This window comes from Cyprinodon variegatus, unplaced genomic scaffold (genome assembly GCF_000732505.1).
Source record: "Cyprinodon variegatus isolate N-32 unplaced genomic scaffold, C_variegatus-1.0 Scaffold929, whole genome shotgun sequence".
Taxonomy (NCBI): Eukaryota; Metazoa; Chordata; class Actinopteri; order Cyprinodontiformes; family Cyprinodontidae; genus Cyprinodon; species Cyprinodon variegatus.
In genome coordinates, this window is record NW_015151382.1 from 297,542 (window position 1) to 320,357 (window position 22,816).

General features: G+C 38.6%; 1 protein-coding gene across 1 annotated transcript in view; it reads left to right on the top strand.

Moving 5' to 3' along the window:
- Positions 1–20,341, top strand: part of LOC107100003 (vacuolar protein sorting-associated protein 13B-like) — a gene marked incomplete at both ends in the record, with an annotated part of 299,591 nt that extends 279,250 nt beyond the window's left edge. Inside the window, 5 exons of the mRNA XM_015398349.1 lie at positions 4,125–4,321; positions 7,661–7,842; positions 10,545–10,765; positions 10,849–10,980; positions 20,180–20,341. Of these exons, the coding sequence (XP_015253835.1) occupies positions 4,125–4,321; positions 7,661–7,842; positions 10,545–10,765; positions 10,849–10,980; positions 20,180–20,341 (894 nt within the window). The remainder of the gene's footprint in view (positions 1–4,124; positions 4,322–7,660; positions 7,843–10,544; positions 10,766–10,848; positions 10,981–20,179) is intronic.
- Positions 20,342–22,816: the final 2,475 nt, after the last annotated feature.

Sequence of the window (22,816 nt, forward strand, 5' to 3'; positions counted from 1 at the left end):
AATCCATCCATCCATTATCCATCCATTATCAATCCATCCATCCATTATCCATCCATTATCAATCCATCCATCCATTATCCATCCATTATCAATCCATCCATCCACCCATCCATTATCCATCCCTCCATTATCCATCCATCCATCTATCCATCCATCATCAATCCATCCATCCATTATCAATCCATCCATCCATTATCAATCCATCCATCCATCCATCCATTATCCATCCCTCCATCCATCCATCCATCCATCCATCCATCCATCCATCCATCCATTTAAAATACCTTAATTTTACTTTAAGTTACAAATCTGAAAAGGTGTGGTGTCCATTTTGCTTCTGCCCGCTGTTGTTAGGTGTTTAACTTACCCTGCTGTTACCAGCATGTTTTGCTGTATGGATTTTTTTCTTCCTCTAATGATACAAAGATAGTTGTAAATCACAATAGCTGTTTTTGAAAGGAGAATAAAAATTGCTAATTAAAACTGATAAAATGTTTTATTTTTAAGCAATATTTCAATAACATCAGATAAAGGATAATATTACTACTTTAAAACTAGATTCTCAGCTCATTCTTTTTCTGCAAACTTAACCTGTTATCTATAAAAATTGCAAAAAAGCATTTTAAAACACCTTAAAAAGTAAAGATTAAATCAGCTGCTGCTCTTTAACCCTTGTTTAGCGTCCAAACTGCCATTGTAATGGTAGACAGCAGCCTTATTGTGGCTGAATGAGGTGGCAGATTTTGAGGCCTACGTTCTATGGACGGGACGGGAAAGTTATTGGGTTAAAAGAACTGGGTTTGCGTCACACTTTGGCCAAACTCAGGACTTGAAATAATTTCTTTCTGTTGTGTATTTGCTTTAGAGCGCCTGCCTTTAGTTAACCTTCTGAGAAACTGGAATCGTTCAAACCCATCCAGAAAAATAAATCTCAGCAGAGTGGTTGGTTGTAGTTAATTTTTTATTTCCTAAAAAGATCTCGCTGGCAGGGATGGGAAGATTTATATAAGCTGCCAACACTTCTGAATCTAAAAATATTTGTAAACAGTTTGGAATATTTAACTACTTAAAAATTCCTCAACATAGTTTCAGAGGCCTTTGAACACCCAAACATTTCAGACGTTACTTTGACTGATACTTTGCCCAAGGCCTAGCTGCCAGGATCGCTTTGATGGATGTTTGAGGAAAACACAGATTGGACTCATCCAGCTGGGCGAATGTCAGACATTCAGCCTTGCATATTGTTTTTCAGATAAGGTACACACGCAATCAGGCCCAGGAAACCGACGCTGCCCACGCCGCATCATGTACTCGCATACAAACGCACACCTGTGTATACACATATGATTACCTTTGTCTTTCACGGAGCTGGAATACTCCTGCTCTTGGATATACATATATACAATCCCCTGCCTGTTTTTCAGACCTTTCTTTTTTTCCGTCTTCCTTCCAACCAGGAATCGGTTGTCATTCATCTCAGCTTTCTTTTCCACAGCCAGAACTACAAGTGGACAGGACCATGACGCACGTTCAGCCATGCACATGTATTTCACTCTACCATGTATGCCTCAAATATCCATTTCTGCATGTCGTCATGTGTATAGGATATCCCAGGTGCAGGGAAAGAGCATGCACGGCGTTTTAGCAAACCGGCTCTGGGAGTTCTCAACAGGGATTCAGTGAGTTTCCGCTCTGGTGGCTCAGTGTTGGGATTGCGGGTGCACAACTCTGTCAGGTGCAATTAGGAGGAGCCGATTCAAGTGAAAGCTGTGTGACAGCTTGTTCATGATGTAAGCTTCGCTTTCCTCATCTGCCTGAGAAATGGATACACACACACAGCAAATGTTGGTGTCTGTGTGTGGGACATTCCCAAGAATTTGGTAGTCATCCAAGGAGCTCTATACCTGCGGTGAACGATTCACTTGTTAACCCCCCATGCAAACATATTCAGGACTTTCCACCGGCTTGTTCTTCAGGTGTGTCCTCAGGAGGGCTCTGCCTCTTTTCATCCATCAGGGGGGAAAGTCATACAGGTGGTCAGAGGGGAGACTGAGAAGCTGCTTTAGTTCACATTGTTGTTTCTTTTTTGGCCTGAAGCCCTGCGATTAATCACATCTTCTTTAACAGAGAGCATAAGCAGGAGCTGCTGTTGTTCAGTGTGAAAACTGGCCACAGCTTCTCAGCGCTGATGACTGTCTAGTATTAGGCTTGTGGCCATGCGCCGTTATGGTGGAGATGAGTTGCATTCTTACTGTGTTGGTGGTCTTCTGTCAAAGCGCTCTCAGTTGTTTGAGGGGGGGGGTTGGACTCCATGATAATTCAGAAGATGGTTTTTTTTTCTGATTAAAGCTAAAAATCAAGGCTGTAATTAAAGCAAACCCAATGATCTCTCTGTTAAACACACACCAAGAACAGATCAAGTATTTCTGGGTAGAATTTAAGCAAAACATGTGGCGGCTGTTTAGGTTGATGCTAAGTTCTAGGCTTCATTATTCATCATTCTTCTTATTTAAAATGCATTGTATCTAATGAAATTACTTTATAGGTATAGTGGAGGTTTTTCCAATTTTTTGGAAAGACCCCCCGTCTCCACTTTAAAAAAATAAATAAAAAATGCACATGCACAACCTTGTACCGACTCCTGAGAGGGAATGCCTATTAAATGCGTGCGAGAGCGTACACGAGGAGAAACAGGCTTTTGCACGTTTAATTTAATTTGCACGTTGTCTGAATGTTCGCCCTAACCCCTAAATCCCTCCATCAATGTATAAAGCAAGGACTATATAGAGGATTTTACAGTGTCCTCAGTTAACTGACTGGACAGATGAACACTGCTTTTTTCTACCCTTTGGTCACGTAACTCCGCCCCCATCACGCAGTGCATCCATCTTTGTTACAGTGGAGTATTTTCGCACTTTTTTTAAAGACTCCCCCCTCGCCACTTTAAAAAAATGCACATGCACAATCATGTACCCGCTCCCGAGAGGGAACGCCTATTAGACGTGTGTGAGAGCATGCACAAGCCCTTTACTAGCAGTGATGTGAAATGGATTTCTCCAAATAGCATGCCAAACTTTACCTGTTGAGTAGAAACTGCAACCGACTCATCAGTCGGAAGCTTGACCTGTGCTTTCATTCTACGCCATTGCATGAAAGAATCTCCAAAAAACACTCTGGTCTTTTTTCTCTCTTCTGTAGACACTTTTTCTCTTATGACTCTCGGCGATTTTCAAAGAACTGCGGTGAGAGAGGCGAGTTTCAATGACTGGGTGAAACCGTAGCTCACACATAATATGCCTGAAAGTGCACATGTGTAGAAAAACACTTAGGGCGGCCTTAGGTAAGCATATTACCTGAATGATTGACAATTAGGAGGACCAATTATTTAGATGATCCACCAGATTAAGAACATCCTCCACTATATCTTTAACTATGTTGATGATGATGGGGTCAGATATTGGACACCACTGGTCTCTTTTATTGCAAATCCAGAGATTATTTCTATTTAATGTTTAGCAGTTGCTGCTGGTAACAAAGATTAGAATCAAATATACAGTAGCTATGAAGATATGTTTGGTTAAAAGCTGTTTGATTAAACTATGCTAAAAGAATTAGCGTCAAGTGTTCTCTGTCCAACTGATGAATATCTGAGGAAAAGTAACATTTTCAATTTTTTCTGAGTTAAAAATCCCAAGTTTTTAGCTGTGATATTTAGGAGAAAAAAGAAAAACGCAGTTTGGCTTCTCCGTCTGCTCCAACAAACCACTGCCGGAGGTGTTTCCTCTTGTCCCTTCGACTGTCTACAACTTAAATGTTTTTTTTTCTGAGGTTTTTAGTACAAACTAGTTGACTGTGTGGAAGAAAGAAAAAGGGAAACTGCTCAAGCGATCACATTCTCTGCTTATATAAGAAAGGTTTCAAAACTGTAAGGTGGGTAAATGTAACTCAGAATAAGAGATGGTTCAGATTTCTGGATGTAGGTTTAAAGGGTTTCTCTTTCACACATTTATCCTGAGGACAGAAAGAGTGTTGAAGATATGTTCATAACATTACATTAAGTATGGATAATAACAGCAGGCGTGAATAAGCTAATTATTAATGGGACTGACTGTTTTTGCCTTCAGGTACCATGCAGTCTGGAGTACTGGGATGAGCTCCAGCAGGCCTTTGTTTCATACCGGGAGTTCAGCTTGTCAGAAAGCCGTGCCTGCCAGCTGCAGCTGCCCAGCCTGAGCCTCACTGATCAGCAGAAAGAGCTGGTGGCCTCAGACCTCTGGAGGATCGTCCTCAACCATAACGCAGAGGGAGGCGATGAGCAGAGGTGAGGCCAACTCTCCTCTAACATAAAACCTGGGATTATATGTTGACTGCTGAGGCTCATTGGAGAAAAATGGTTCCATCTTCTTCCATTGAGAGAAGAAAAGCCTCACTAACTATCTGTTCCTACTTCTAATTTTTTATTTTTGCTGCCTTTGCTTTATGTTTATGTTTTCAGTCACTTCTTTTTGTCTGACTTAATTCAGTTTTAACATAAATGTTCAGGTAAGACGGGTCCCTCTCTAAGATAAAATGTCACATCTTTCTGAGATTTATCTGCCTGAATAATTATAAAAACAAAGTGTCCATGACCAGGATGCTGAACCCTAAGATGCTTACTGTTACTTAATGTGCTTCAGCGTGAGATAATGGGAGATTTAGCGATACATGATGGTGGGTTCACAAGAACGAGACAAGAGTCTAATAATATTTCGGGGGAAAACTACAGTAAGAGTTCCCTGTTTTTCACAAATAGCGTAAAACCTTCATGAGTCAAAAGCTGTGTAATCCGTGGCGAATGAGGCGGCGCGTGTTTGACAGGTCCAAATATGGCGTTTTACATGCTTGTCTAAATGTACGGGCTTCTAAATGCCAAAAATATATTGGGTTTGTTTTGTTTTTCCATAGATAAAATAAAGCTTTCATGACATTTCAAGTTTTCAAGAAAATATCAACTTTAGCATTGACGGCGGCTAACAGTTAGCTGCTGGTACGTCCGAATCATCCAGAACTTCTCTGCTAATCTGTCATCGTTTCTTTTTTTCCACAGAAATCCCACAAAGATGCAAACTATGATGTTTAAAATTAACATTAACATTCTTTTTTTTGAACATTCAGTTTGAAAAGTATAAATTAGACCCAAAGCTTATTAGAACCTCCTTCAGGTGTGTGTGGATGTGCCTTCTCTGTTCCCGTCGGGTGTGAGGAAAAACAGAGGGCTTCCAGACTGTGGAGCACAAAGATCTAAAATGTGTCCCTCGCCCCACATCTGGTGTGCAGGAGCAGGGAGCGGGCTTGGAAGGCGTTCAGATAGGCCTAATGAGATTTCCCAGCACACCAAGTGCCTGTCAGGGCCCATCCGGATTCCTTCCTGCTTACCTTGAGTGTATCTAATCGAGGGGAAGCTCAAGGGAAGCACAATGAGCCCCCCCCCCCTCTCCTTTAGGTTAACTGGTGAGCTGTTAGGCCGTTCTTAGCCCAGGCTGGATCTCACCAAGCTCTAACACTTCCCAGAGCGCCTTCTTACTTCATGCTTCTCGCTGCCACTGGTTTCTCTCCCTTGCGTCTCCCTTAGCCTTCTGTTACATCTCCGGGGTTCTGACGGCGTTTTAACAAATTTCACTCTGGAGTTCTCTCCTCCGTTTCTTATCTTACTTCATCCTGTTTTCTTTCTTTTCCATTTTTTGCTTCCTTTTTTGGGGACTTAGAAAATCTTTTGGGTAAACGAAGCGCCAGGCCTGCATTCTGTGTGGTTTAGACAACTTCAACACGGAGCTCTCTGCAGGACCATATACTGTGTGTAAAGTAAAATAAACATCTGTATTTCATTACAATCATACCCCCAAACACTACATTTCCTTAATGTTTGAATTATTTGTCTTTTTTGATCAAAACTGATCCCCTTTCCTTACTCCCTCATTCCATCTGCCATACTTTAGTTTCCACCAGAAAAATAGCTTGGCTGCGCTGCCAACTGGAAGTAATGAAAATTGTCAACATATGATTGTTATCTTTTTAAGGAGCGCTCCGCTGGACCCGCATTTTTCACTTCTCCAGAGTTTTCCTCTTAAAGTGGATCATGGTAGCTGCAAATTATAGAACAAATGGTCGTTCATTTTAAACTGCTTCCACTTCGACATCATCAACCATGAAATGCAGTTAATGTCCACCGAGGAGTTTTCCTGGAAACTGGCTGCAATAATTTACCTAACAACCCTGGACAGTTAGTTATTGTCTCTTTGCTTCCAGGTTTTCCTGAGAGGTCCTGGTGTTTGTCCTGATAGGGATTTATGTGTTTTTGAAAGATGTAGAAATGCCATTTATTTTATGGATGTATGGAGTGAGTTTCATTCCTACGAAGGAGTATAAAGTCCAGGCTACAGAATCTTTTTTTCTATTTCGAGAATAAAGTCGCAACATTATGATAATAAAGTCACAACGAGAATAGTCCTAAAATTATGAGAATAAAGTCGTAAAATTACAAGAATAAAGTCATAACATGTGAATAAAGTCATAAAATTATGAGAATAAAGTGTTAACATTACGAGAATAAAGTCACAACGAGAATAGTCGTAAAATTATGAGAGTAAAGTCGTAACATAACAAGAATATAGTCATAAAAGTACGAGAATAAAGTCATAAAATTATGAGAATAAAGGCATAAAATTCTGAGAATAAAGTGGTAACATTACGATAATAAAGTCACAACGAGAATAGTCGTAAAATTATGAGAATAAAGTAACATTACAAGAATAAAGTTATAAAAGTACTGGAATAAAGTCATAACATGAGAATAAAGTCATAAAATTATGAGAATAAAGTGGTAACATTACGATAATAAAGTCACAATGAGAATAGTCGTAACATTATGAGAATAAAGTCGTAACATCACAAGAATAAAGTTGTAAAATTACGAGAATAAAGGCATAACATGAGAATATAGTCATAACATTACGAGAATAAAGGCATAAAATTCCGAGTATAAAGTGTTAACATTACGATAATAAAGTCACAATGAGAATAGTTGTAACATTATAGGAATAAAGTTGTAAAATTACGAGAATAAAGTCACAACGAGAATAGTCATGAAATACGAGAATAAAGTCGTAAGATTACGAAAATAAGGTTATATTTTATGACAACTCTTACAAGAATCACTTTCTTTTGGACAGTATGCTGACAGGAAAGGAGGTATGAGAGAGGTGGAAAGACATGCAGCAAAGGACCACAGGTCGGATTCGAACCCAGGTCGGCCGCGTCAAGGGCTAGGGCTTATCTACATGGGTCGTGTGCGCTAACTACTGCACCCCCTAACAAAATGTTTTAAAAATACAATCTGAGAAAAGAGCAAATGTACTTTCAAAACCTTTTTTAATTAAGTTCCATTTCTATATTTGCATTTTTTTTATTTCCTTTTATAAAATGTTCTTCGCTTGCAACAATATTGGAACAAAATGCACTCCATATGGATGAAGCCATTGCTTTTGTTATATATAAACCTTCAAGAGTTTTTGCTAATCTTTATTTTTCTCTTATTATTACTGCAAATATATTTATGTTAATCATCAGTGATTATTATCATGTTCTTTATCTGTTTCACTGAGTCAAAGTTTCTCCCCTCCAGCTCTGATAGTGACTGTGGGTCTCAGCCTCCATGCGATCAGCTGGTATCACCGATAGCACTGGCAGCCTGTACCCGTGTGGACTCCTGTTTCGCTCCCTGGTTCGTCCCCTCGCTCGGCGTTTCCTTACAACTAGCAAAGCTGGAAGTTCACCTGTGCCACCACCTCGAGCAGCTGGGTACAGGTACGCTGAAATAAGCTGAACTGCATCGCACAGTTTCATGTCTCACCTAAACAATTAACCAGAAATCTGGGAAAACATTCACTCTCTGGAACTTTAAGGATTTTATAGTTTAGTATCTGACTTTGTGTTCAACTTCTTCCTTTTTGTTTTAATTTGTCATGTGACCAAAAAACTCAAATATACTCTCAACTAACATTTTAAAGGGCCTTTATTATGCTATTTGAAGCCTTTTAAGTCACTTGTAGCCAAGTATATGATGCAATAATGCCTTATGATTTATTTAGTCTTCCTTATGAATTTATTATGAAGTACAGGTAAAGTCAGAGACCCTGATTAAAACCATTTGACTTCAAATATTTTCACTGCTTAGAAATTAGAAAAAAGAAACAGGAGAGGTTGCTGCCCTGATAAGATGCTGAAAGAGCCACCTCAGATTCCAGACTTGCCTCACATCACCCCTGGTGTTCGTTGTTTTTTTGTTTTTTTTGCGGGCGTAGCACAGTTAACATAGGTGCTTCCTGGAGGGCATGTTCTTATGTAGATATTCTTCAATGCTTGCATCCACAGGTAAGAAAGGGGCTGCTGCTCAGACAGCTGAGCTCATCAGGATTAATCAGACAGGCAGGAATCAAGCAAAATACATGAAGGAGCAGCATTAATAGTTAAAAACCTGTGGCAGTCTGGGGGAGTGGCAGCCTAGTGGTTAGGGCATTGAGCTTGGAATCATGAGGTTCTGAGTTTAAGTCTCAATCCCACAGACTGCCACTCTGGCTCTCTGAGCAAGGCCCTTAACCCCACTCTGCTCCCCAGGCGCCCCACAATGGCAGCCCACTGCTCCCCAAAGGGGATGGTTTAAATGCAGAGGTAAATTTCTCCAATGCGAGATCAATAAAGTTCATTTATTATTATTATTATTAAATCAGCTTGTTTAGCATGATAATAGGCCTTTAAGTATAAATATATAGAAAAGACAAATGTGTTTCCTTTTTTTTGGTAAATATTTATATTTTCACTGCTTTTACAACAGATGAGGTCATGGTGAGACTGGTGCAAATATTCAAGGCATCAGTCTGGGTCCTCACTGTTATATGTTCATCAGTTTTGCTTCTATTTTTGTAAATAGCTGCAGGTAAAGGTTAAACGAATACAGACCTGAGAAATTTTAACTTCAACCTGTTTATAACTTCCTTCTGAGCGCTTGCACAAAAAGCGAGTCAAATATTAGTAATATTTTTAAGCATTAGTGCAGATTTGAGTTGGTTAATTAAACAGTCTGCCTGCAAAGTGAGATTCTTGTACTTAAAATGGGAAAAAACCTTACTATTATCTTCTTTTAAGTGCAGTATATCTGATTATTTTATTTCAAGGGCCAAACTTCTCATAAGAAATCTTTTACGTTTTAAGATCTATTTTTGCAGAGTAGCCTCGACATGATACCAGTTTAGCAGACAAGAAGGAGTCCTAAATCATCTGGATCATTTATAGAAATAAAACCCTAATGACCACGTTGACCTAATCTACACCTTCATCATTTGCTATATTTATATCTGATCGTCAATAAAAAGGATCTTCCTTTTTCATCATCTTACCAACAGATATTCATTAAATTATTATTAAATTTAATAAATTTGAAATGTATTAGATTTAAAATTGTAAAAACACCTGTTAAAGTTTACTTGATTGTTATTAATCATCCTCCATAACCTTTTTTAACTGCATTTTATTGCTTTTGGCAAAAGCTAATTAATCTTTCACTGTGGTAATGAAATAAAGTATCTAATCTAACATGAATATCAAAAATGATGCTTAGTATACTATAAATGCATAGTAGTCAATGTGAGTATCCTTGTTTGTGTTTTTTTATCATAATTTGTAGATGATCACTGTAAGAATTATTGTGTTCAAACGTCTAACATTAAATGTTTAGTTTATCTTTATAGAAAGCATCATCTAGAACCACTTTGTAATAATAATAATACATTTTATTTAAATAGTCCTTTCTGGACACTCAAGGTCACCGTACAAAAGCATAAAAACACTTTGTAGGCATTTCAATCAAACCGTTTAACTGACTGATTTTGTTTTCTATCTTAGGACTTTAAAGTTTATTACTATTATTATTTTGATCCACTTATTTGTGTTATGCTTACGTATATATTTTATTTACATTTAATGTATTCATTTGTAGTTTAAGTCTTTTAATTGACATGCCAATTTAAGCACATTAAAAACTGTGTTTTTTTTGTTTTTTTTGTAAAGCAGGTGGCCAGATGGGTTCGGCTCTGCCTGCAGCAGAATACTCAATTCATAGCAAGTTTATTTAAAACGCCCATCTTATATAACAATCGTAAAATCAATACACATAATAAAAGGGCAATAAAAACAATAATCGTTCTACATAAATCCCAATAAAATACACTGAAACAAATTGAAGGATCATTATTACGTTTGCAAGCATCTTCATTCAAAGCTTTCTTTCCAACGATTAAAATTGTTTTTTTCTTTTTACATTTTATGCCTTATGTATGATCAGAATCTATAGTATGGATCTAATTAAGTTGATATTGTCTCTTAGATATAGCCTAGCAGACTGCTGATTGGTCGTTTTAATTCAACGATATTTATTGGAAACATGTTATTAACAGTTTTTATATGTTTATCAATAATTAAAGCTAAATATGTTTTATTTTCCTTTCATCCAGTTCCATCAAGGAAACGTCATCCCTTCCTACCCGACAGGAAGTTACCTCAAGAGCAAGAGTTCATGGTGATTGGTTCTCGGGAGCCCCAGGTCTTCATGCGTCAGTGGAACAACGGGCCTCGCCGCTGTCAGGAGATGAGCTTTTCCACACAGCTGGACTGCAAACTGCTGGAGTACCGAAACTTAACCCACCTGCAGCTTCTTCAGTCCTGTGCGCTAAAGGTAGCTGAGCATCAGTTTTTTTATTGTTCAGACAAAAAAAGGTTTATTGATTTGATTTTTCTTTTATCCTTTTTGTCTTTTAGGGGCAGGCCACCGCCATCAGCTGCCCCCAGAACTCTTCTTTAGCTGTTGATGTGTTTGTGGATCCTGTGCTGCTTAATATCAGCCAGTATGCCATCCATACCGTGGACGCCGCGCTGCTCAGCTGGCAACAGGTACAGACCGCCTGCATCCCATCAGGCAGCCGCACCTGCCTCACATTTATGTCAATAATTACTTTTTTTTTGTTTTGTTTAAGAGTTAAAAAGGAGAAAATCTTTATCTTAATTATTTTTTTTCCTGTTTCAGATTTACGAGATTTATTTTAATTTTTTTTATAAGGTTTTCCCAAAAAACTGCCTTTATCTACTGTACAGTCTACGTCTCTAATCTTGCTTTTTAGATTCATTTTAACATGATGAAGTCACCGTTAGCTGCAGGCTCATAGATACGCTAAACCTGGATTGAAACGTTTGCAGAACCGATTTATTCTGTAGGATAATCTTTCAGGCAAACATTCTGCCTGTTTTCATTTGACTCTAAAGTTTTCGATGGGTTTCTTTTTTCATTTCAGCTCACCGGTAGCTCCACTTTCTTCTGTGTCACACCTGTTTGGTGTGATCCACCAAAAAACCTATAGAAATATCAAACCCTGTTTCTCACCAGCTAACATGAAGCACCCTCATACTTTACACCATTTGGGAGCTTTTAATCAGAGAAAACCGTATGCTTACAATTAGGAAATGTTCATTTCGATTGTAATGTTTTTTTTATTTTTTTTAAGAGAGAGCTGGCCAAGGTAGCAGCCAAACCACAGGAAGTTCATACATATTTACAACATATTACATTTTTCATAATAAAATCAGAGCAGTATGTTAAAACACATTGAGCATCTCAGGAAAAACAAGCACATATCTCCATCACTACATTCTTCATGGTTACTTTAAATTCATTAATGGACACCAGAGTTTCTAATTTGAGCTCTTTCTGGGGGTTATTCCATCCCCAAGGTGCAGAGCAGTTTTTCCCAACTCAGTTAAAGCTCAGGGTACAAATGTTGCCACCGTCCACTAGATGGTCCACTAATTTATTCTTAAAGGCTGGTTGTCCTCCCGCAGCAGTGTGTGTCGCAGTGAGCTTGTCGCAGATAATTTTGATTTATTCTCAACATTAAAGCGTGGTCTGCGCTATGTTATTCCACGCTACAGCACAAAAGGGGACAATCAGGAACCAGCTGTGGGTCTAGATACGGCCGTGGCGGTGACGAAGTGGGGGCAAGTTTGTGTGACAATGGAGGGACATGAGGGGGAAAAAGAGAGGGGATTCAGGTGGGAAAAGGGTCCCAGCGTTCTTGCGCACCTCGTTCTTTTAGTTGGTCCATCTTCACGGGTCGTTTTCCACAATGGCGGTCATACAAACAAAACAAGCCAGCAAGGTACTAAACTGGACATATGCATAGTGTAGAGTGGATGTATAATTGACCAATAAGAGGCCTCCTATCTGTGGTCATCTACAATTTGGAAGGTGCACCAGAGGGTGCATATCTGCGTTAACTGCGACACACGCAGACGACCTGGTTTCTGTGTATAAATCAGCCTTAACCTCGCAACCTCCACCCAACCAGCCGGCTTTAAACGTTTTACCACTCAGTGGCAGATCAGAAACACAGTTGGACCTCAGGCACGTTTTATTTGGACACCTGCCTTTTGGAACTTTGAAACTATTCAAAGTCATTTTCTTGACTTTAAGTGTTGAAAGGTTTTTCTATATCTTTTCATTGTTGCTGTATGATGTTTAAATTCAGTCATTGAGGTAATTGGATGACATGTTCTCTAAGGTTCAAAGTTAGATTTCATCTAAAAGTTTCTACGTTTAGATCACTTTTCAGAAAGTTAGGGAGTGGTTGGAATAATTTATTATGTCTGTTGCGTTAGCCTTTGTAATAACTCCATGTGGCACTAAGAGAAGGGATTAGAAATCATTCAAAAATCTGTGCACGATCAGAGAATTTGGTAAAAGCCTGTCTTTAGTCCCAGATGAAATATAAGTTAACTTGACCGAGTGGATTCCATGAGACTGCTTCAGGTTGGACGCCAGCTGTAATAAAATTTTCAGTGGGGAATTGCCTCTCTGTTTGGTGTAGATTGTGACTAAGAGGATACCAGCGTTTGGGCCTCATCATTTCCCAGATCTCTGCTCTCAGCACTGTTTCTGGTAGCCAGGATATTTGTGTGTGAAGCGATGCCCATGAAAACATGGTAAAACTTGAGTGGTGACACCTGCCAAGACTTCATCTGGGCCTAGTTCCCCACCCAGATGTTTATTCTCTGTACACGCTTCCACCGAAACACACAAACGGCGCTTTAAATCCTGTATCAGGGCTCTGCTTTGCTTAGCTGTGCTGACTCATATACTGGCCTCTGGAGACACAAGGTTCTCTCATGATTTTTACATGCGTGCAGGAGTCTGTGCCAGGTCAAAAAAGAAAAAAAAAAATTAATGGCCGATGTTTTTCTAAAAACAGCTGTGGTCTTTTACCTGTGGAAAATAAAATTAAACAAGCCGTATAAAAATACACTATGAAATGATTGTTCTGGCTTGCAGTTTATTGCCTTGGTTTTCACTCAGTGACATCAGTGAGGCTTGACTGACTGTTTACTGATTTGTCAAGTTTAGTCCGTGGCGTCATCACAGCACTCTTTGTTCCCTATTTATGCCGGTTATTTTAGTCATAAATAAGACTTTAGACTGCTGCTCATGTTACAATAAAAGGCCGTTTTAGGCTTGTTTCTAGAGGGTGGCTCATGTTGCAGCTCACTCTTCTCGTGCCGCCTGTCAGGGCTGACATCCTCTAGTTCAAACGGAGGCTCCCCGAATCTCTTATAGGTTGATCACAGCTGTAAGAAGATTAAGCTGCTATAAATGACACAGCTGATATATATAACAGAAGGATTTCTAAGTACTGCTTATGTCATTGCGAGGTTTAAGTGTAAATTATTTCTATTAAAGGTGATGTCTCCTCCCTGACCATATGCAGCACATTCACAGTTGCCCGCTCTTGTTTATAATTAATATTTAACTTATCAGAAAAACCTCTGCATGGCTTCTGAACCCCTTTGCTTCATTAAAGGTGCATAGTCACCAAAAACCCTTTGCACCTGATAAAATAAGGTCATAAACACCAAGCGTCCTTCCTGATAATGTTTAAGTCCTCCTTTTTGAGCCTTAATAGAATTTCAGTACCGCGAAAGATGACCTGACTTAAACAGACGTTGTGTCGTCTAGAGATGCACCAATCTAGATTTTTTCAGATCCAACCTGATGGTAATGTTTGGGCTTAGCTGTCTGCGATATCCAATACACATCCTATTCAACTGTTAAATTAATTAACCATGTATCTAGCCATGTGACTGAAGGCTTTAGCCTTGATTTAAACATTGTTAAAAAAGGAACTAATTACCACAGATATAAATGCACTTTTATATTATCTATTAACAAATAAGCAGAAGAAATAAGGAGATAACAGTTCTATTGAAAGTGCAATCTCCAAATTCCAATCACCAACATCTGATCCAGCTAATTAATCAAAAACGGAGCTCATATCTGATCCAGGTATAGATTGGTGCCTCTCTAGTGCCATCTGCTGGTAGTACCACAGAGCTACAGTAGCAGCCGTTAAAAATGGCCCTTACCAGTGAATGCCCACATCCCTGCAACTACCAGAGAAATCCCCTTCAACTTTCAGCCACAGGAGTGACCCCCCTCTTGCATATGTTTTGATACTCTGACCCCTCCCTCTCACTGAATTAGAGGCTCTGACCAAGAGATGACGCTTCTCTTTAGATCTTATTGTCCACAAATCATGACAGAATATTTTAGTACAAAGATTGATGTTTAAAAAGTAATTGTAGGGGAGCAGCAAAGGGCACATCAAGGAAATTGGGGAAATTGTCATTGGCAACTACTGTATCAGAAAGAAGGTGAACGCTAAATGTAGCCTGATCATCCTGTAAAGCCTCCTGCTAAAGCAAAAGCTTGGCATGGTGAAAGATAAATAAACTGATCTACAGCAGCTCTAAGTTCTGGTCAATCTGCTCCAGATGCTCCAATTAGAAAATAAAGGAGATTTATCCTGTTTCTATCTTATTTCCACACTTCCATGGGAGGTGCTAACTGGCTCAGCTACCTCCTTTTTTACCTCCTGTGCACATGCGTAGTGGCCTACCTCTGTTGTTATTGTACATTCAGATGAACGGTTTTATTTGCTAGCTAATTATGCAAAAAACAAAGAGTAAAATATACTAATAAAATAAATAGTGTAATTCATGAGCAGGATGTGGTAGTGATGGTGAAGTTTCTCAGTCATCCAGGTCATAGTCATTCCAAAAAAAATTAAAAACAATCCACTAGACGTAGTTTCCAAGTTTGAAGACGTTTTGCTTCCCATCCAGGAAGCTTTTTCAACTCAAAATTTCAGAAATAGCGTTGAGTTCGAGGCTTTATACAGTAGTAGATGAAGGGGTCCGCCCCTTTGGAATGGGGGTCGTTTGGCTTCTTTTGTTAGCCTACAATGCCATTCCCATCTAAGTGTCTGAAAGGTCCTTAAAGGGAATTGTTGGCCTGGCTGAATAGACGAGGTCCTCCACTCTCCTGTACAGGGCTGGGGCTGCCATGATAACGGGAAAGATTAACTCAATAGCTACATTGTACATTTTTGAAAGCTGGAACCTGAGTCCAACCCCTCTGTTGAAGGTTGTTTTTTCTTTCTTAACTTAGATCATTCAGAACAACTTTATACACAACCAAAGTGAGAAACTGGGGTATTGATAAAAAAAAAGTCAAATAATGTGACTTTGCAACTTAAAGTATCCATTAAAGCTTAAAAGCTTGATCGATGTTCTGCCTCGTTTTGCCTCTTTTTTTCTGCTTTTTGGCTTGAATGTAAGAAAGCTGCTACTCCCTTTTGATGCAGAATCCTTACATGTAAACACTAGCATGGTAACCAGCAGTAAACAAATATATGTTTTAGACCTATTAAAATGTATAAGGCAATCATTTATATACAGTATTTTCTTCATTAAAAGTCTTGCTTTTATTCTGCTGCACTGTAAACATTAAGTGGATGTATTAGTTATGAAAAAGTTTTTATTTTGATGCAAAAGTTCATTTCAGTTTAGTGTATTTCTGTAGCACCAATTCACAACACATGTAAGCTTAAAGCATTTTAAACAAACATCAATCAGAGCGTTCCAGAGTGATTCAGAGTTTTCTATCAAAGGAAACCAGCTGATTGCATGGACTGGTTGACTTGGAGGATTCACTCCTCCTGGATCAGCATGTGATGACTGCAGACATTTGCTTGCAAAGTTGTAGCTATGACCTCTAAATATAAAATATTCTTCCTTAGACCATTTGTTTTAAAATAAAATGTCAGAGATTTTAAAAGCTCCGTCCTTCTGAGGAATTTCAGTTTTCAGCAATACTTCTCCTTTTTCATGGGGTCAAGGCTAACAGGCAGTCCTGTTATTGAGTGACCTGCAGGGCCAGCTCTGAAACAAAGCAGATTCCTCAAGTATAATTCTGCTTCAACCTTCTAACCCAGCCAGAGTCATAACAGACCACTACAAACACAAGAGATGGACCTCTTCCAGAGGGATTGCAATAAAAAGTAATAAAACCCACTTTTTATGGTCCTAACATATAGTCGCTTTGCATATTTTCCACAGTAATGAAAGCAATCTACTAAAAAATAATAATAATTAGCTTCCATCAATTTGAACAAAACAAATTCTTATTAATGTCAGTTTACTATTCATCCAATTTCATTAAAGCACAGCAGACCGTCCTGTTTTATCGTAACCTTTAGGTCTTCATCCAGATGCAGCGGGGAACAATTGGGTCCAGATATTTGTTGAAATGACCGTTTTTGAAAAATGCAGGGATTGTTCTTGTTGCTCCGTCTCCTTCCACCCTGTGGCCTCAGACTCCCCCCCCCACCCCAACAACCCCATGCCTCCATTTTCAACTTGGTCCCAAGGTGCCGTTCTCAGTCTCTGCTCCCTTTGGTTCCTAACTCAAGGGAAGTGGCTTTGGTTGAAAGCCACACAATAGTCCAGTAGTATTTCCACCGCTCTTTCCCACAGAACAATCCCAGGCTGCTCTGTATCCAGCTGAGACAAAGGAATTTTCCACCCCATAATTTTATCAATTAATTTTATTTTTCTCCACTCTCTCCGTGCTTCAATAGTTCTCTGTTTTGCTCTGTTTTTCTCTTTGCAAACCAGAAAGAAAACAATGCAGATCAGAGTTTCTGGCTGTAGCAGAGGTGTCTGATGCTTTAGGCGTTTCTGTGGAGAAGCAGAAGAACGGGGTTCGATTTCTCCTTTACAATGTCACTGTAGCATCCACAGGGTCCTATTTTATTTGCGTTTTGTCTCGGCCGCTATTTACAATCAGTTTTCCAGACATTTTACCGTAGCTCAGCATTTTTATGAGGGGCCAAACAGCTATGGCTTGGAGTCTAGGTGGATTAGAGTAAGAGGATGCTTTGATGCCAAGTAGGACAGTGTCTGAAGACGAAGCTGTCATCGTGTGCTCTTTTACAAGATTTATGAGCTAAGTGTTTAAGTTTCTTTGTATTAGTGTTTATCCAGTTTAAGCCCCTACATACTTAAGGAGTGAGTATGATTATAAAAAGGAGCTTTCTGATAAGTGTATCACATTAGCTTGTGAATCAGAGCGGAAAGACGATCCGGTCTGAGAGCGGGCTTAGCGATGGCATCTTAAGATGGCTGCAGGAAGTTTGTAAATCGCAGTGACACATGCAAAAAAAGGGGCACAGATAGAGTTCCACTATAAAACTGGAAATGCCTTTAAACTCACTGCTGCAGCTGTCCCATCTATATTTTACTCTTTAACGCTCACACACATACACACATCCATCATCACTCGTTCTTTAAGCGGTGTAAACTTTCCCATCCGCTTTCGATCTAATCAACCACCCCAGGATCCTGAACGTGCTTGGCAGTCAGACTCTGAGATTTTACTGCCAGCCTCTTTTAACCATCGCTGCCTTTTTTCTGCACAAAGCTCTTGCCAGATCTCTGAATTCTCTCTTAGCATGTTTGAGTAATTATTGAGAAGCAGTATGAGCTGCATTTATCTGCATCAAGAGCTGAACAGAGGGTGTGCAAGAGCGCCCCCATCAGCTGGCTTGAGTCTGCAGCAGCTCAAATAGATCTTCCCATATTAACAGCAATGATAAACTCTTGTGCTTATTGTACTGCCTGGTGTTCTTCACTGCAATCAGCTGGTTTTCCTTACATATAAACTTTTTACCAGCCTGACTGGATGATCTGATTGTAAAGTGCCCTGAGATGACATGTGTTGTGAATTGGTGCTATATAAATAAAATGAATTGAATTACTGCAGGAGAGTTTACACACACTGTTCTCTTCCTTTTTTATGTTTTTTTAATGGAATGAACATATGAGTGAGCGGCAGCTGTTTTTCAGACAGTTTTCTTCATGATAACGTAGGGCTGGACTTAGTTTGCTCTATGAAAACACATTCAAACGGGGTGTTACTTTCTAACATGATAACCTACAGCTGGAAGTGGATCCTTTGCTCACCAGTTATCAGGGCGACAGTGGCGTCAGATGCAGGAGGAAAAAAAAAAAAGACCTCAGCTCTCATATATATATATATATATATATATTTATATTTATATGTGGACACACACTGTATGTACAGACAAACTGTTTTATTTGCTAGTTAATTATGCAAAAAACAAGTAAGGAGTAAAACACAAATAAAAAAAATGTGCTAAATACATGAGCAGGATGAGTAAAATATGAGCCAAATTGAGTAACTGGGGTATTGATGAAAAAAAAGATAATAATGTGAATTTGCAACCTAAAATTGAAAACAAAGCTTAAAAGCTTAACCGAGGTTCTCCCTCGTTTTGCCTACTTTTTGTGCTTTTTGGCTTGAATGTAACACAGAGGAGAAGCTAATGCTCCCTTTGGTGCAGAAACCTTACATTTAAACACTAACATGGTGAAGAAAGGTAAACAAATATATGTCTTAGACCTGTCAAAGTGTTTGAGGCATTTACTTAAAGTCATAGGGAAGTCATTCGGCCAATCATATATCAACCGTCATCTGTCAATCAAATGTTTTCCGTCATAGCATCTTGATTCATATGTCGCAGCTAATATACATTTAGGCCTAACCCTGACATTTACCCTGACCATAACCATTATCAGTAAGTTCTAACCTTAACCTTAAGTTAATTCACACCATACCTCTAAACTGACTCTCTGAGGTTAAAAATGGGTGTCCGTTACATTAAGACCAGTCTTCAGTCCCCTTAAGGCCTTTTGGTTTTGAGGGCTAATAAATATAGCAAAAACTGTCCTAAATAAGCAACATTACGATAAATATCTGTATTAACTTCTATTATCCCAAGTCCTTCAAAAGAGCTGCTTCTCCAAAAGTCAAAAAAGGCTCAGCATAGGCCAGTAAAAGTAATTTTAATAGGCCCTTCTGATTTTAGAAGGTTTTTCACATTTTTAAATGTGCAAATACGTTTGAACAAACAGAGTAGGTCTTCAAAGAAGGTATAAAACCTTTTTATGTGTGGATCCCTTCATCGATATGCAGATGATATTCTAATGTCCCAACTGCAAATTCATGGGTGGAGGACATGCAAATATTAAAATTTACCACATGCAAACAAATTTTCCAAATCAGAATCTCTGTTTGAAGTTTTTGTGTCTTTTTTTAGTACTTTTGAAAGCGAGGTTCGAATTTACATGCTAACATTTCTGTGGCCATCGTCGCAAAGAAGGAGTCATTTTGCCAGATATTGGAGAGATATGCTGTGCACATATAAGCTTGTATGGACCATCTGAAATGACAATAGTAGAAAAATCTTAAGGAAGAAAAACCAACAGAAATGAATGCAAGTGGAAGGCAGACGATCTTTATACAATTAAACCAAAATGGAAAAAATGACTGAACTGGAGAGACATGTCCATTTTAATGGGTGGACCAAACTGGTTTGCATGTGTTGTAATATTTGTAGATTACCCACAACATACCCAATTATTATATTTACTAAGAAAAAAACTGCATGAGCAATTTAGCATCTCTTATATGGAATATTTGAAGATCAGGCACCAAGAGTCTACGTACAAAGTAGAGGACTAGAAACACGACTATGTTTCACATTTTTCCTTTTTATAGTCACAACCTGGAATTCAATTAGCTTTAATTAATGAAGAAAACAAAATACATGTTTTTTTGAATTTTCATTGATTTAAAGTATGGCAGCCCATACTGCAATGAATAACCCTTCTTTTTCTTTTTCAGAACGGGAAACAGGATGCAGAGGAGCTGCTCTACAGTCACTATGTGATCTGTAATGACACAAATGAGACTCTGCGCTTTGGCCAAGTGGACACGGATGAGAATATACTGCTGGCCAGCCTCCACAGCCACCAGTACAGCTGGAGATCCCATAAGTCAGCTCAGGTATTGTGTACAATTACAGGCTGGTTTTGGTTGGTTCTCTGCAGAAATGTGCACCATATGGAGTGAAAGGAAAATCCAAAAATGACACTTTGAGGTTTAGATCAGAACTTTGCTGTTTTCATAGATTTTTATTTCTCTTAAACTATTTCTTTTTTTTTAAGATTTTATTTTCTTTATTGAGTTTTACTGATTTCATTTTTTCCAATTTGCATTTTTAGTCACATTATCTTCACTTTAACCCTTTATAGGGCACTCAGTGAAATACTTTGAAAATCTAAATTTCAAGCCAATAGTGTTATTGTAATCCAGGATAAGAACTTTTTACCTTTGTAATATAAAAAAATTTGGATATTTTCATGCTAAAAATGTATGTCAACGTAATAAAAAGAAACGCAGACTTGCTGAATATAGTAAGAAATATAATAAATGTGCTTCTATAAGAAATTAATGAAAAACACTCAGAGTGAAAGAAAAACATTATTTTTGGTACAATATAACATTAGAGGCATTAATGCTTGCACTTGCAAATTTTTTTAGTTTATATACCTAAACATAATTGTTAACTAGGCTTATTAACTTTTCAATTAGCTTTTTACCTTTTTTGTCTTTAATTGTTAACTTTTTTCCCAACTTTATTTACAGTAGGAAATACATCATTCAAGTGCTCATCTAATTGGTAAAATGCAGAAATAAGATGTACAGTACAGCCATCTAGCAGCATCTTTGCTGAATGGCTGGATATAGATGTTGTGCTTCTAGACCTCACTAAGGGACGGGGGGACTCCATTTATAAGAGGTATGCATGTGATTAAAAATGGTAACTTGCCCTTTAAAGGATTAAGCCCAATAAAAATGTTGTTGCTAAAGTCCATGCAGACCGGTAGTCACAAGGCGGGATTCCAGAAGGAAAGACATGTGATCTATACATTGAAAAAGAATGAAAAGTTTAAAACTCCATCAAAGATCAGTTTGAAAAATTTAAATTAGAAAAGCAAACAATCTCTAAAAAAAAAAAAAAAAAAAAGTGGTGAAAATGTAAGAAAATAAATAACATTTGAGAAAAACGCCAAGTTATTCTCAGAACATTCCTTTATGTGTATCCTTGATGAAGACATGCATTTGTTTCCTGAGACAGTTCCATAAGCATGCATGGATCCAGTTATTGATCCGATTATATAACAGAATTTGCAGAGAAATCAAAATAAAAAGCCAGCATGTTTCTAACAGATTGTTTCTAACTGTGTCACATTCATTAGCTGACGGCACACAGGAATGATGTCCTCCTCAGAGGTTCACTCACCTTCATCAGTGCGCAGCAGCTATGCGAGCGTTGCTGTCGGCCTTCTCAGACATTTCCCTGACAGCATTGTTAAAGAAGATTGATTATATTTAACCCTTTGTGGTTTTGAGGTTGAGCGGAGGGTGGGCTGAGGCTCTGCGGCATGTGTGCGCAGTGTGCGTACGTGTGTATGGTATGCACATGTTCCAGGACCCCCGAGTGCTCCACGATGAGTGTGAGAAAGTCAAGCTTGAGAAAAGACATGGCCGTAATTGCTCGCAGTAAGTCAGTAAGTCAAGTTGTATTAATCATCGACAACGGTTAATCTGTGCTCTTACCTCACTCTCGCTCACACACTCTGTGAGTGGCAATCTGGCATATTGGCACAACCAATCCCACATCTCGTTTTTAGCGGTGAGTCAAAATGACCTCTGCATTTTCAAGGATGTTTTGGATGAAAGATTGTCCAAATGAGCCAGATGTCATCATGGATGAAGAATGCGATTCCAGGCTGGTTCTGTCATGACTTATTCCATCATGTGTTTGTGCAATATAAAATGTGTGTTCTTAAGATGGACATGATTTGTGAAACTAGATAAAATAAGAAACAGTTATGTTGCCAGAACAGCTTAGCTAACTTCTAAGCATGGTGATAAAAAACCCAGCCAAAGTGTCCGCCTCAGCAAATTGTAGCAAACACTCCTAATTAGGTTTGGGGAGGTTATAAAAATAGTGACACTGATAAGAATGAGGATTTTATTTCTTTAATGGTTAAATTGTCCTGCAAAGTGTTGTTGGAGTCCATAAAAATCCATTTCAGATGGAAGTTAAATGCTTGGGCTGTTAGTTTAAGTCCCATGATGCTTTGGAGTATCGAAAACAAATCTGATCCCTCCGCAGCGTTATTTGTCTGTCGTTCACACCCTGCCTTTATAAGCCTCTCTCTACATATAAGCCTGCTTTCTACTTTGATATAAGAGATCTGTTTCTCCGGGTTTATTTCATATATATTTCTTTTTTTTTTTACCTCACATTCTTCACTTTCATCAGATTTTCTTATTGCTTATCTTTGGCTGGTATCTGACAGAAAGCACTTGATGCCAATTATTTGTGCTGAATGTGCCAGCCACATTCCTCGTTAAATTAATCATAATAATTGTATCAAAACAGTCCTTTTTTTTCTGTCTTACAGTTTG